This window comes from Hemiscyllium ocellatum, chromosome 1 (assembly GCF_020745735.1).
Source record: "Hemiscyllium ocellatum isolate sHemOce1 chromosome 1, sHemOce1.pat.X.cur, whole genome shotgun sequence".
NCBI lineage: Eukaryota > Metazoa > Chordata > Chondrichthyes > Orectolobiformes > Hemiscylliidae > Hemiscyllium > Hemiscyllium ocellatum.
The window spans coordinates 48,467,543-48,483,116 of record NC_083401.1 but is presented as its reverse complement, the minus strand read 5'-3'; the positions used below and the strand labels follow the sequence as shown (position 1 = coordinate 48,483,116).

The following is a 15,574-nucleotide window of genomic DNA, read 5'->3' as shown; positions in this document are numbered from 1 at the left end:
GATTGGTGCTGAGAATTTAATCCTGAAAGTGTGAGGTGATGCATTTTGGGAGGTCAAATAAGGAAGGATATATACAATGAATAGTAGTTCTCTAATGAGAACTGAAGAACAAAGGAACCTTACTGTAAAATGTATGAATGTTGAAACATAGGTCGACAGGGTGGTAAAGAAAGTATACAAGATGCTTGCTTTCATTAGCTAGGGCATAGAATGTAGGCGAAAGAAAATCTTGTTACAACTTAATAGAACTTTGGTTAAGTCACAGGTGGAATACTGTGTACAGTTCTGGTCTCCACACTAAAATGAGGACATGCTTGAACTGGCGAAGGTACAGAAGAAATTCACCAGGATGCTGCCTGAGATGAATGGCTCAGTTATGAGAAGAGACTGGATAGACTGGATTTTCTTTCCTTGGAACAGAGAAGGTTGGAGGGAAATCTGATTGAGACATAGAAAATCATAAGAGGCATAACAAAGTGGAATGTGAGAACCTTTTCCCAATGGCAGATGTATCTAAGACCAAAGGGCACAGGTTTAAGGGTGAAGAGTGAATGGTTTTCAGGGGATCGGAGAAAGAACATTTTCACACAAGAGGGTGGTAAAAATATGGAAAGTACTTCTTGAGATGATAACAGAGGCAGGTATTTTCACAACAATTGAGAACGATTTGTATAAGCACTTTAAATGTCAGGGCATAGTGGACTATTTATTAAGAGCCGGTAAAGTGAATTAGTGCAGTCTGGTCTTTGTTGATTGGCACAGACAAGATGTTCTGACAAGTCTGTTTCTATGCTGTATGACGCTGTGGCAAATCGTGACAGATTTGAGAGTGTTTGGCAAGAGTTAGTACACAAACAGCAGCGTTTTGGATATCTCAAGTTGACAGAAGGCAGAATATGAGAGAACAGCCAGGAATGCATTGCAATATTCAAGTCTGTGTCATCTGTGAACATCTTGATCATACCGCCTATATTTAAATACAATTCATTCATTTATACTACATACAGCAAGGGCCCCAGAACCTAGCTGTATGGAAACAGACCATTAATCACAGAGACCATCAAGCATTACCTTCTGCTTCCTGCCTCATTGCCAATTTTGGAACCTCATCAACACTCCCGGTCACCTCACAAAACATTTCATCGAATCTGTCAAACATGACTATCCTTTTCCAAATCCAACCTAACCATTATACGTTATTCCATGTCCTTCCAAGTGCAGATTTGTTTTGTCCTTTGGAAAATTTTCTCATAAACATCTCCATCACCAAGGTTAGACTGACTGACCTGTAATTTCCTAGTCAATTTGTGTCCTCCCCCTTTTAGTAATGGGACAGCAGTAGCAGATGTCTGGAGCCTCACCTGTGGGCAGACAGAGCTTGAAAATTACAGCTTCACTTGCCTCCTTCAACAGCCTGAATTACATCTCATCCAGATCTTCAGATTTTGTCCACGTTGATGAACAAGAAATCCGCTGGTACTTCCTATCTATGTTCATCTCTTTGAATATTTTACAATCCTCCTCCCTGTGTCACACTTGTCCAGTGTGAAAAATGACAGAAAATGTTCATTGAGAGCTGCGCCCATATCTTCTGAGGTCCGCACATGGATTACCTCTATGATCCCTAATGGGCCTCAGTCTTTCCCCAGTTATTGCCCTGCTCTTTATATATTTAAAAAGCCTGTCAAGACTTTTTTTATGCACTGTCTTTGTATTTGTAATTTCCTTTTTAAAGATTCACTGCACATTTTATATTTTTCTTGGGTCTTTGCTACATTGAGCCCTCAATATCTGCCATAAGATTCTCTTTTTTGCCTTAAATCTGACCATTATGTCCCTTGATATGTGGTGTTTTCTATTGGACCCACCATTTGTCTGTCCATGAACATATTTGTCCTATTTACGCTGCTTCCTCCTTGAATACCTCCCAGTTCACTGATAAAGTTTTATCTGCCAGTAGTTGTTCTTAGTCTACTTGGGCCAAATTGTGTCTTCCCTCAATAAAATTTAGAACTTTTATGCCTGACCGATCCATGTTCTTTTCCATATCTACCTTAAATCCAACTGAGCTCTGGTTACTATCTCCAAAACGTTTCCCAAAATTCTGACACATCTTCAATAATGCCTAGGGTCATTATTAGTTCTGAAACTGACTCCTGCCTTGTTGGGCTTTCCAAGTACTGACTGAAAAAGGTTTCTTCAATGCAATTTTAGAATTTTGTTCCCTCACTTCTCGCACATTAAAGTGGGCTTGTCATGGACTTGTTTGCAACACTATCTGGTCATCTGCCTTATACCTTTCTCAATTTTCTTTTCCATGCTTCCTTGTGCCCTCAAGGAGCTCATTTAACAAAGAAACCCACTCCACCTCCTTTGACCGGTTCCTCTCAAGACTGGAGGGTGGTCAGAGATTCGATGGTAATTTACAGGAATAGAGGAGTGCAAGTTTGTTATTCTGAAGAGTGGTACCCAAGATTAGAGAACCATTAACAAGATAAATTAATCATGGAGACAGGAACTCAAGTTAGATGGTCACTATCTCAGTTAATATTGGAGTCATTAAAATCCCCTACCATTACTGCCTTATTTCATAAATTTGTTCCCGTATCTCGCGATGCCACCAAGGTGGCCAACAGTCTGACTCACCTTCATACTGTTATGAGAGACTAATGTAATGGGTGGCTACAGATTCAATGTGATCATACTGAAGAAAACAGCTTTCATCTTCCTAACATTTGGATGGGAAAAACTTTTCATCAGTATTTAAAATTATTGGAAAAGAGGTTGCTGCAAGTTTGAGCTGTTTTTGTCAGCAAACATGCGGGATCAAGTGCTGGAGGAGGATGGTGTGAACAAAGACCACAGAATGGCAGTTTACCTTTGCCAAATCACAAAGGAACACAAAGAAGCATTTCAGTAGGGTGTCGCGGGCTGAGGTTCGATTGGAGAGATTCACCTAGAGTTCCATGAAAGATGAACTCCAATTCAGAAAGCAAGAGCAAGGACTCTGAAATGGAAAGGTTGATAAGAGATTGGTGGCAATTTACAGGAATGGAACAGTGCAAGGTTTGAAGAGTGGAGAACAAAAATAAATTGAGGGGAGAGTGACACCATAATCCATGATTAGAGAACCATGAACAAAATAGGCTAACCATGGAGAATGAAACTCAGGTTGGATGAGCATCAATCTTAAGGGGAACAGGTCAAGGGAGGTGGAGGTGAGCAACTAGTTGGCAAAAGGAAACATGGAAAAGGAAATACATAAAGATAAAAAGTAGATGATCAGATAGTTCGAATTGTTTTTGCAAACAAGTCCATGAGCTCATCACATTTGCTCTTGAAGGGGAGAATGGAAGGAAGTGGAGAGAGGTTTAAAAATTTGTCAGTACTTACCCGAAAAAGAAATTCTTCATTCCATTTTGGATTTAAAGTCTGTAAAAGATAATTGTACCATCAGTTTTATTTCTGGATTTGTATAAAGATAACAAACCTCAAAACTTTGGACAATTCTGTACCAACTTTGGCAATTGGGCCTTCTTTTTAGAATAACTACAATAAGACAGAAACCTGTTTGGACAGTGATTTTCCTGGCTTTTTTAAAGTTTGTAAAATGAAGTCACTTGATTTGAAAAACCATAATGTTTGAAAATTGCACAGGTAAAATATGGTCTTCAGCATAACAAAGTTAGACAAAGAATACACTGAAAGGCATGAATCAATGCAGTTGTCCCTCCATTGGCAGTCTCCAAAAGGCCTATCAAGATACTTGTGTTGGATTTTATGAGCAGCAATTCCAATAATAATTCATAGTGGCTAGATTCTGTCTTGATGGAGACGGTCATCAACATTTTTGTGGCTCATGTTCTACTTGTTACGTGTTGTCCAATCCTGGATGTTGTTGAGATTTTATTGCACATGGACTGCTTCAGTATCTGAGAAGTTGTAAACAGTATTAAACATTGAGCAATTATCAATAAGCATTTCAGCTTCTGACCTTACAATGGAAGGAAAGATATAATGAAGCAGCTGAAGAGAGGTTGAGCTGAGATTATAATGCCAAGGAACTCCTGCAGCAATGTCCTGGAAATAATCTGACTGACTTCCAGCAACCACACCATCTTCCTTTACATTAGGTATGACAATAACTAAGTGGTGAGCTGTTTCTGATTCACACTTCAGCTTTGCTCTAGTTCCTTGATGCCACACTTGGTCATATGGGGCCATGACGTCTCGAGCAGTCATTCTCACTTCACTTCAAGTGCAGCTCTTAGAATCGAGTCATACAATACAACTCATTCATGCCAACCAGGTTTCCTGAACTGAACCAGCCTCATTTGCCTGCGTTTGGTCCATGTCTCTCTAAACCTTTCCTATCCATGTATCCTGAAGAAGGGCTTATGCCTGAAACGTCGAATCTCCTGCTCCTTGGATGCTGCCTGACCTGCTGCGCTTTTCCAACAACACATTTTCAGTATCCGTGTATCCATCCAAATGTCTTTTAAATGTTGTAATTGTACTTGCCTCTACCATTTCCTCTCTCAGCTCATCCCACGCACTACCCTCTCTGTGGAAAAGTGGTCTCTCAGGCCCTTTTAAGATCTTTCCCCTCTTACCTTAGATTTATACCCTCAAGTTTTTGACTCCCCTATCCTGGGAAAATACCTTAATTATTCACCTTATGTTTGTCTCTCAATTTTATAATGGTCACCCTTCAGCTTTCAACACTCTAGGGAAAGAAGTGCCTGTCTATTAAGCATCTCCAATCTTGATAACATCCTTGAAAATCTTTTCTGCACCCTTTCCTATAGCAGGGTGATAAGAGTTAGACACATTACTCTAAAAGTGGCCTCACTAATATCTTGTACAGTCGTTACATGACGTCCTAACTCCTGTACTCAATGCTTTGACCAATGAAGGCAAGCATGCATGTTTGGATTAACAACAGAATGAGCCAACAAGCCTTGGTGTAACCTAAAATTGAGCAATGATGAGTATTTATTCCTTCCTAGGTGCACTGACATTGATACTTTCCATCACTTTGCTGTTGATTGAGCATAGACTGAAGAAGGCTTCAGAACAGAGGGATTTAGGAGTATTGTCCATGAATCACCAAAAGCTCGCATCTAAGTTCAGCAGGAAAGCAATTTTGACCTTTATTTCAGAGACAATGTATCATAAAAGTAGGGAGGTTTTGTCAAAACTGTACAAGGTACTAGTGAAACAACAGTTGGAATACAGGTAAAGAGTTTTGGGCTTCTTATCAGAGAAACAATATACTGGCATTGAAGGCATTCCAAGAATGGTTCGCTTAGCAGATAGCAGGTATGGAAGAACTATCTTACACACAGAGGTTGAGTAGATTTGGTCCATATTCATTGGAATAGAAAGGAGTGAGAATCAACCTTAATGGAACATATAAGATTCTTATATATAATTATCATATTTATAATTATAATAATTATAATAATTCTTATATATAATTATATATAATTATGCCCGAAACATCAACACTCCTGTGCCTTGGATGCTGCCTGACCTGCTGTGCTTTTCCAGCACCACACTTTTTGACTCAGGAAACAGGATTGGTTAACTAACAGGAACCAAAGAGTGGAAATAAAGGAGTGCTTTTCTGATTGGCAATCGGTGACTAGTGGGATGCCTCAGGGATTAATGTTGGGACTACAATTATTCACAATTTACATAGATGATTTGGAGTTGGGGACATTTGGTGTGTCTAAGTTTGCACATGACTCAAGATAAGTGGCACAGCAAAGTGTGCAGAGGACTGTGAAACTATACAGAGGGACATAGATAGTTTAAGTGACTGGGCAAAGGTCTGGCAGATGGAGCACAATATTAGTAAATGTGAAGTCATCTATTTTGGTCGGAATAAAGTAAAAAGGTAGAAAGAATTGCAGCATGCTGCTGTGTAGAGGGACCTGGGTGTCCTTATGCATTGATCACAGAAGGCAGGTCTGCAGGTGCAACATGTAATTAAAAAGGCAAATGGAATTTTGTCTTTCATTGCTAAATAGATGGAGTTTAAAAGCAGGGAGGTTATATTGCAGCTGTATAGGGTACTGGTGAGGCCACACCTGGAGTACAGAGTATAATTTTGGCCTCTTTACTTGAGAAAGGATATACTGGCACTAGAGAGGGTGCAAAGGAGGTTCATTAGGTTGATTTCTGAGTTAAGAGGTTTGACTTATGACGACAGACCGAGCAGACTGGGATTATATTCATTGGAATATAGAAAAATGAGGGGGGGAATCCTATAGAAACATATAAAATTATGAAGGAAATTGATAAGACAGAAGTAGAGAGGATGTTTCCAGTAGCAGGTGAAATTAGGAAAGAGGACATAGTTTCAAAATTAGGAGGAGCAGATTTAGGACTGAATTGAGAAGGAACTTCTTCACCCAGAGAGTTGGAATTCACTGCCCAGTGAAGGGATTGAGACTTCCTCATTCACTGTTTTTAAAGCTAAGATAAATACGCTTTGAATAGTAAAGGAATTAAGGGTTCTGGTGAGAGGCCGGGTAAGTGGAGTTGGGGCCATAAAAAGATCAGCCATGAGCATACTGAATGATAGAGCTGGCTCGAAAAGCCAGGTGGCCTTCTCCTACCCCGAGCTCTTGTGTTCTTATGTATGTTTAACATCATCTTTCCTGTAGTAGGGAGACCAGAATTGAACACAGTATTTCAAAACTGGCCTTATCCATGTCCTATACAGCTGCAGCATGACCTCCCAACTCATATTTAATGCACTGACCAATAAAGGCAAGCGCACCGATTGCCTCCTTCACTATCAGGTCTACCTGCGACTCCACTTTGAAGGAACTGTGAATTTGCACTCCAAAGTCTCTTTGTTCAGCAACACTCCCTCGGACCTTACCATTAACTGTATAAGTCCTGCCCTGATTTGCCCAACCAAAATGCAGCACTTCACATTTATCTAAATTAAACTTCATCTGCCATTCCTTGGCACATTTACTCATCTGATCAAGATCCTTTTGTACTTGGAGGTAACATTCTTCGCTGGCTTGACAGACTGAATAGCCTACTTTTGCTCCAATGTCTTGTGGCTACTAATTGACTAGGTAGGATTTATAACAGTCTTATCAATACTGTCAGCCACAGATGCATTAGCATATCAACTGAAGAGGATAAGGTTAAGGAATTTTTCCAACTTGTTGATTCTCTCGTCACCTGCCTCAAACCTTGTCAAGCAGCTTTGTCCTTTAGCACTGAGCTAGCTCAGTCAGTTATGATGTTATTGAGCCATTCTTCAACATTGAAATCAATGCTCTTGATACCTTCACTGCATTATCCAATTATTGTCCAACAAAAAGAAATACTCTTAAGCTGAGGGAATGGGAAAGGATTTGAACCTGACAATGTTTGATCCGATGCAATGAGACCTAACAGGGTCTGAAGTGGAGGTCAAGGATTCCAAGGACAACTCTTTGCTGACCATAGACATCTATGTTTTGGAGATTCCGGTGTTGGACTGGGGCGTACAAAGTTAAAAATCACACCACACCAGGTTATAGTTCAACAGGTTTAATTGGAAGCACACTAGCTTTCAGAGTGACGCTCCTTCATCAGATGGCACCTGACGAAGGAGCGTCACTCCGAAAGCTAGTGTGCTTCCAATGAAACCCGTTGGACTATAACCTGGTGTGGTGTGATTTTTAACCATAGACATCTATGCCACGATCTCTAGTTTATTTGTTCTACTAGTGAGACAGAACATACCTAGAAACAGTAATTGTAGTGTCTGGGATGTTCATATTAACCAAATCCGATCTTACAGATCATACTGCTTGCTTCTTGGTGTCTAGTCTTAGTAACTACCTCCTTAATTTTGGCCGAAGCCTGCAAACATTTGGAGGTCAACAGAATCAGTGACAGGGTAGTGCATGTTGTTGTTGTTTCTAGTTTTGAGGTTAATGTTAGATGGTTCACCCAGTTTTGTTTGTTGCAATGGTTTACTTAGTCATTTCAAAAGGCAATGAAGAGTCAACCACTGAAAAAGCTGGAAAAAGCCCAGAATTCTCGATGTTTGTTTCAGATTTTCCAGCATTCACAGTATTTTGCTTTTATTAGAAGAGTCAATCACACTGCTATTTTCTGGAATCATATATCAGCCAGATCAGATAAATATGACAGAATCCTGTTCATAGAGGACATTACAGAGTTTTTAAAACTGCATTTTAATTTTAATTTTGTAAACTGAATGCAAACTTCATGGCTATCATGGAGTGTGTATCTGTGACTGTGAGACTGGCAGTTTCATGTAAAGGATGTACAGGGAGGTGGCCTCCACAGGCAACAAATGAATAAGTGACCAGAGAAACTGGATGAGGGAGGTCATGCAGGAATGTCCTATGGCCATTCCTCCATAAAATAAATATACTGCTTTAGATACTGTTTGGGGAATGGTATCTCGGAGGAATGTATCATCAGCCAAACGCCACAGTTGGCTCTGCTGCACGGAAGTTGACAAAGAGGTGTGGAAATGCTATAGTAATAAGAGATCAAATACTAAGAGGAAAAGGTGGATGATTATGTGGGTGTAAATGAGACTCTGGGATGGCATGTTACCTCCCAAGTATTGGGCTCATGTTGTCTCAGAGCAGCTATAGGATATTCTGAATTGGAAGGTTGAACAGTCAGTGGTTGTAATGCACTATGATATAGGTAAGATACAGGATGATATTCTCAAGCATATCGGGAGTTAGAAAGCAAATTTTAAAAATGGGATCTCAAATAACAGTGATCTCTGGTGCCACATGCTGGTCACAGTAGAAACAGGATACATCAGATGAATGCACAGAGAGATGGTGTTAAAACGAGAGGTTTTCAGACTCCTCAGGCATTGCGATCAGCTCAGAGAGATGCCACCAGTACAAGCAGCTTCAGTTGTACCTGGTTAAGACCAGAACCGACATCTCAGGGGATACTTTTGAGTGTGCACTCAGGGAAGGTTTAGACTATAATAACAGGGGAAAGTGAACTGTATAGGGAGAGTGGTAATACAGAAATAAGGACAAAAACAAAAGACAGAATGGAAAGTAAGAAAGGTGAAAGGCAGAGAATTCAAGGACCAGAATCAAGCAGGGCCACAGTGAACAAGACTAAGAGCATCACAAAGACAAGCCTTAACATCTTCTAACTTCATGTGCAGAGAATTCACAATAAAATGGATAAATTAGTTCCACAAATACTTCTAAATGAGAATGATATAGTGGAAATACCAGAGATGTGGTTGCAAGGTGACCAGGAATGGAGACTGAATATTCAGGGATTTTCAGTTTTCAGAAAAGACAAACAAAAGAGGTGGTGGAGTAGCACTGCGATGAAAAAAAGGTAATTGACATGACTGTAAGGAAGGATATTACCTCTGGTGAAGTAGAATCTATATGGGTTGGTCTTAGAAACACCAAGGGACAGTAAACAATAGTAGGGGTTATATATGGACGCACAAATTGTAGTAACAGTACTGGGGAAGGCATTAAAATGGAAATGAGTGATACAATAAAGGTACAGCAATAATTATGGGCAACCTTTAATCTGCATGTAGATAGGGAAATCAAATCAGTAGCAATACCTTAGAGGAGAAATTCTTGAAGTGTATACACAATAGTTTTAGGAATCAATATGTTGAGGGACCAATTAGAGAAAAGGCATCCTTGACTGGGTATTGTGCAACAAGGAGGGAATAACTAATAGAGTTGTGTGTAGGTCCCTAGGGAAGAGTGACTATAGTAGGATAGAATTTTTCATTAAGATGTCGAGTGACAGGTTTTTTCTGAGACTAGGGTCCTGAACTTAAATAAAGGAAATTACGATGGTATGAGGCATGACTAGTTACAATAAACTGGGGATCATTATTAAAGGGATGATAGCAGATAGGTAATATCAAACATTTAAAGAATGCATAGAAGTTAATCATCCCAGTTTTGATAAAAAGTTAATGGGAAAGATGGTCAGACCATGACTAACAAGTGAAATTAAGGATGGTATTAAATCAAAGAATGATACGGAAAAAAAGTGGCCAAAATAAAAGCAACAGATCTAATCATTGGAACAGTTCAATTCCAGCAAAGAGAGACAAGGAGACTGATTAAGAGGGAAAAATTGAAATATTAGAGCAAGCTTGCAGGGAAAATCTCTTATAAGCTTTTATTATTTATTTTGCGAAATGAAAAATGGTTAGTGAAAACAAGTAGAGATCCTCAGGGAATATTTAGTAGTGAATAAAAAGATGGCAAACAATTAAATACATGCCTCAGTTCCATCTTCACAAAGGAAGATACAAATAACATCAAAATTAATGGGAGAACACATGGCACATTGAGATGAAGGAACAGAAAGAAATTAATATCAGAAGGAAAATGCTGTTGGGAAAAGGCAGGTAAATCCCCACAGCCTGATAAGCTTAATCTAATTCTTCAGGAAATGGCCCCAGAAATAGTAGATATACTAGGGGTGGTCTTCCAAAATTCTACTGGCTCTAGAACAGTTCCTATGGATTGGAAAGTAGTTAACCTAACCCCACTATTTAAGAAGGGAAGCAGAGAGAAAACACCAAATCAGAGACTGCTTGGCTTGACATGGGTAGTGGAAAAAATGCTGGAATATTTTGAGGATGAAACTATTAGAGTTGAATGGAAAGGACATGTGGTTTACTGGATTTTTCAAAAGGCTTTCAATGCAAAATTAAAACACATAGGATTGAAGGTCGCGTACTGAAATGCATAGAGAACTGATCAGCAGATAGCAAACAAAATGCAGGATCAGACAGGTGTTTTTCTGAGTAGCAGACAGGGACTAGTGGAGTACTTCAGGGATCACTGAGTGGACCCCAGCTAGTCACAAGATAGATAGTTTAGATTAGCAAAGTACAGGTCATATCTCCAAGTTTGCAGATGACAAAGAGCTGGATGGAAGCATTCACTGTGAGGATGCAGAGAAGCTGCAGTGCAATTTGTACAAATTAGGTAAGCGAGCAAACACATAGCAAACGCAGTACAAAATGGATAAATGTAAGTTTATCCCTTGTGTTAGCACAAACAGGCAGGCAGCTTATTATTGACACATGGGGACAACAATGTCCTCATCCGGCAATCACTGAAGGCAAGGATGTCGGTGCAGCAGGCAGTGAAGGCAGCAAATGGTACAGTGGTCTTCATTATGAAAGAATTCAAGTACAGGAATTGTTCTCTTGCTTCAACTGTACAGGGCATTAGTAAGACCACAACTACAATAAACAACAGGCAAAATATGAGAATTGGCTTAACTGTACCAAAATGCTTAACCAAATAATATACATGTTATCTACTATTAATCAACTGTTCCAATACAGTAACATCCCATAAACATATACTTGACAAAGGAAAATTCAGTAAATTGATAGTCTCACACGCTTTTCGCTGCAATAGCGAGGGCAATAAAAGCTTCCACACCCAGCTTCAGGACCCCAGCAACTGCAGAAAGCCAAAACCAGAAATCCTAGTTCTGTGGCAGCTCGACCCCACCTGTACAGGCTGCTTCGATTAAGTTCCAACTTTTTAAAAAAAAACCAAGACCTCACAAGCCGTTTACTTTATTGGATTGGAACAGTCTGCTCAACACCTCTGTCTCAACCTTTGTTCATAAATAAAGGACAAAATACACCTCGTGGAATGAGCTGGTAATCTGCTCCATTAAGAGGATAGTTAGGTCATGAGGTGACTGATTGTAATGGGATGGGATGGAAGAAGAAAACAAGGGCTCAAGAAGGGTAAGCAAGGCAATTAAATGCTGTGGAATTTCAAAAATAATGTGTGGGTTTCAGTTTGAGAGACCTTATATGTAAATTGTGTAAAGCTGAAATCAAACAGCATACATTTTAAAAAGGACAAAAATGAGAGCAAGTGTCTCACTAAACATGATTAGATTTAGGAAGAAGATATCTTCAACGGAAATTTTCCAAAACATTATGGTGCATGCAAACAAAACCTCGAATAGTCATGCATATGCACATTTTGATTATGAGAATGTTTGAACACAAGTAGAGAAGATAGGGAAAAAAAAACTCCTGCCTATTTTTGACAGATTTAAATGAATGTCAAAAGTGCCTTCCATCTTTGGATTCTGCTAATTTTCACAGCATTAGGATCTATATGAGGCCACTGTCAACAACTATTAGGTTGCAGATTTCCTTAAAATAATCTACCTTAAGCAGAGAAAAATTTAGGTTTGTTGGTAACAGCATGAAACGCACATGGCAAGCTGTCCCTTACACTGAAGAGGCCACATCTGTGAGCATTTGTACTGGCAGTTTTGCCAGCTCGGTTAGAGGGAAGAATCTCCAGTTCATTCTCCACCGATCAAGTTAGTTTTCGAGTCAGGAGTTTCCTGGTGGGAAAGGTGAAGGCAAAAAGCAAGCCTTGGGAGCTAAGAATTACTTTAGATTGATCCCTTGATAACAAAGTGCCCAGTGAAGATTACAGTCATAATGTTAGATTTTTGGACACCATGATAAGTTAATTGGAGTAAAGTTTTGTCTATTCTTTCAAAATTAATTTGTTGGTTACTGTAAACATCTTACAACTTGAAATCTTGTCACATGGCCCACTCTGTCAGATGCTGGAAACTTTATTTTCCAAATTTTCTACTTTTATCGATCTCTGCAGAGAGTGCACAGGGAGTCTACAGGAACAAGTCTTAGTACTCCGAGCACAAGTTAAAACAAAACAGAAGCTTACCTTTTTGATAGTTTTAGTCTGAATCAAAGCAAGTTCTCGGTTCTCATCAGCTACATACAAGGACAATTTCACGTAAGGGTCACTGAAAAAGTGAAAAATACCACATTAACTGTAATGTATTAGCTTCACTTCTCTTTGTATGCCTTTATTTTCAGTTACTCCTTGATATAAGCACTACCTGACTAGTAGAGAAACCAGGTTACCTGCTTACTGGCTCTTCAGTGAAATCTATTCTCAAAGCAGAAGTGTACTGGTTCAGTTTTCCCTGCTCTACATTCAATCGTATGGCCAAATTTGGGAAACCTCATATCCACCCTATATGTGAACACAACAGGCATAACACTGAAAGAGAGAAAATAATGGCTGTTCACTAGAGAGATATTAAGTATCCTGTCTGAAACAAAATGAGTTCCGCTAATTTAAAACATATCAAATTTGCTTCTTGCATGTATTACAATAGGGAAAAATAAAAAGTACAAAGTGAATGTTATGTTGGAATAACTTAATGTGTGGTTGCAACGTACTTCAGTTTCCAATGAATATTAAATATTCATATAAATACACCCAAAATGTGCTACTAATTAGGCACCTCACCACCTCTATGCAGTTTAGATTCATTCATGATTAATTAATGAATAAAACAATCCCATAGGGAGCCATACAAATTAGACATGATACACATTCTATCCTGCAATGAGACAAATAAGCTGCCCAGAACTAGGAAAGCAGGTGATATTACAAATTCTTCATCCAAATTAAATTGATCTCGGCCATAACAGCCTCAGACAAAACAGCAAGAGTAGAACATTCAGCACGTTACGTATGCTACCCCCATTCAATGAGACCTACATATCTGAGAAGGGGGTAGTTGTAGAAGGGGTAGTGGCAGGATGTAGTGAATCTATCAGAAGGTGAAACAAAGGGATCAGTTAAAGCTTGTCTGCTTTAACACAAGGAATGTCAGAAATAAGAGTGATGAACTTACAGCATGGATCAGTATGTGGGACTATGATGTTGTGGCTATAATGAGACGTGGGTTTCACAGGGGGAGAAATGGTTGCTACATGTTCCAGGGTTTAGAACATTCAAAAAGAACAAGGAGGGTGGAAAAGAGATGGTGGTGCAGCATTGCTAATCAGAGAGTGCATCACAGCTACAGAAACTGAAGTTGTTGAGGAAGGTTTGTCTACTGAGTAGTATGGGTCGAAGTAAGGAACAGCAAGGGAGCAGCCACCTCATTCAGGTTTTCTACAGACCCTCTAATAGCAGTGGAGAAATTGAAGAACTGATAGGCTGGCAGACTTTGGAAAAATGTAGATGTAGCAGGGTTGTTGTTAAGGGTGACTTCAACTTTCCCAATATCGACTGGAACCTTCTTAGGGCAGATGGTTTGGATGGAGCCATTTTTGTCAGGTGTCAGGAGAATATTGTAGAAGAGAAAAATGAGGTACGAGATATTAGACTAATAAGGATTGAGGCTAGTTACAAAGGAGTGAAAGTAGACAAGTCCCCTGGGCCAGATGGGAGGTATCTGAGGATTCTCTGGGAAGCTAGGGAGGAGATAGCAGAGCCTTTGACTTTGATATTTGAGTCATCATTGTCTACAAGTTAAGTATCTGAGGACTGGAAGATTGCAAATGTTGTACCCTTGTTCAAGAAGGGTAGTAGAGATGACCCAGGTAATTATAGACCAGTGACGTTTACTTCTGTTGTAGGAATGGTTTGGGAAGGGATTATAAAAGATGAGGTTTATAATCATCTAGCAAGCAACAATTTGATTTCAGAGAGTCAACATGGTTTCATCAAGGGCAGGTCATGTCTCACAAATCTCTGAGTTTTTTGAGGAGGTGACAAGCATGTAGATGAAGGTAGGGCTGTTGACATGGTATACATGGAATTCAGTAAAGACTTTGATAAGGTTCAACATGGTAGGCTGTTGGAGAAAATGCAGAAACATGGGATTGAGGGTAATCTAGCAGTTTGGATTAGAAACTGGCATTCTGAAAGAAAGCAGCGAGTGGTGGTTGATAGAAAATATTCAGCCTGGTGTCCGGTTACTAGTGGCGTGGCACAAGGATTTGTTTTGGGACCCCTGCTGTTTGTCATTTTTATAAATGACTTAGACGCAGGCATATATTGGTGGATTAGTAAATCTGCACATGGACACTAATGTCGGTGGAGTAGTGTACAGTGTAGAAGAATGTTGCAGATGGCAGGGGTACTTGGATAAACTGCAGAATTGGGCTGAGAGGTGGCAAATGGAGCTCAATGCAGCTAAATGTGAGGTGATGCGCTTTGGGAAGAATAACAGGAAGGCAGAGTACTGGGTCAACGGAAAGATTCTTGATAGTGTGTATATGCAAAGGGATCTTGGAGTCCATGTACATAGATCCCTGAAAATTGCCACCCAGGCTGTTAAGAAGGCATAAAGTGTGGTCGGTTTCATTTGTAGAGGGATTGAGATCCGGAGCCGCAATATTATGCTGCAACTATACACAACGCTAGTGCGGCCACATTAGGAATATTGTGTACAGTTCTGGTCACTATATTTCGGGAAGGATGTGGAAGCATTGGAAAAGGTGCAGAGGAGATTTACAACGATGTTGCCTGGCTTGGAGGGAAAGTCTTATGACGAAAGGCTGAGAGACGTGGGTATATTCTTATTGGAAAGAAGAAGGCTAAAAGGGGATTTGATAGAGACATGAAAGATGATCAGAGGATTAGATAGGGTAGACAGTGAAAGTCTTTTTCCTAGGATGATGACGTCAGCTTGTACGAGGGGCATAGCTACAAATTGAGGGGTGACAGATTTAAGACAA

General features: G+C 39.7%; 1 protein-coding gene across 3 annotated transcripts in view; it reads right to left on the bottom strand.

Annotated features, from left to right (window-relative positions):
* Positions 1–15,574, bottom strand: part of nedd4l (NEDD4 like E3 ubiquitin protein ligase) — a 464,330-nt gene that overhangs the window by 259,904 nt on the left and 188,852 nt on the right. For all 3 annotated transcript variants that reach the window (XM_060852432.1, XM_060852504.1, XM_060852582.1), the window contains 2 exons: positions 12,756–12,837; positions 3,394–3,432 (listed from right to left, as the gene is read on the bottom strand). In XM_060852432.1, the coding sequence (XP_060708415.1) occupies positions 3,394–3,432; positions 12,756–12,837 (121 nt within the window). The remainder of the gene's footprint in view (positions 1–3,393; positions 3,433–12,755; positions 12,838–15,574) is intronic.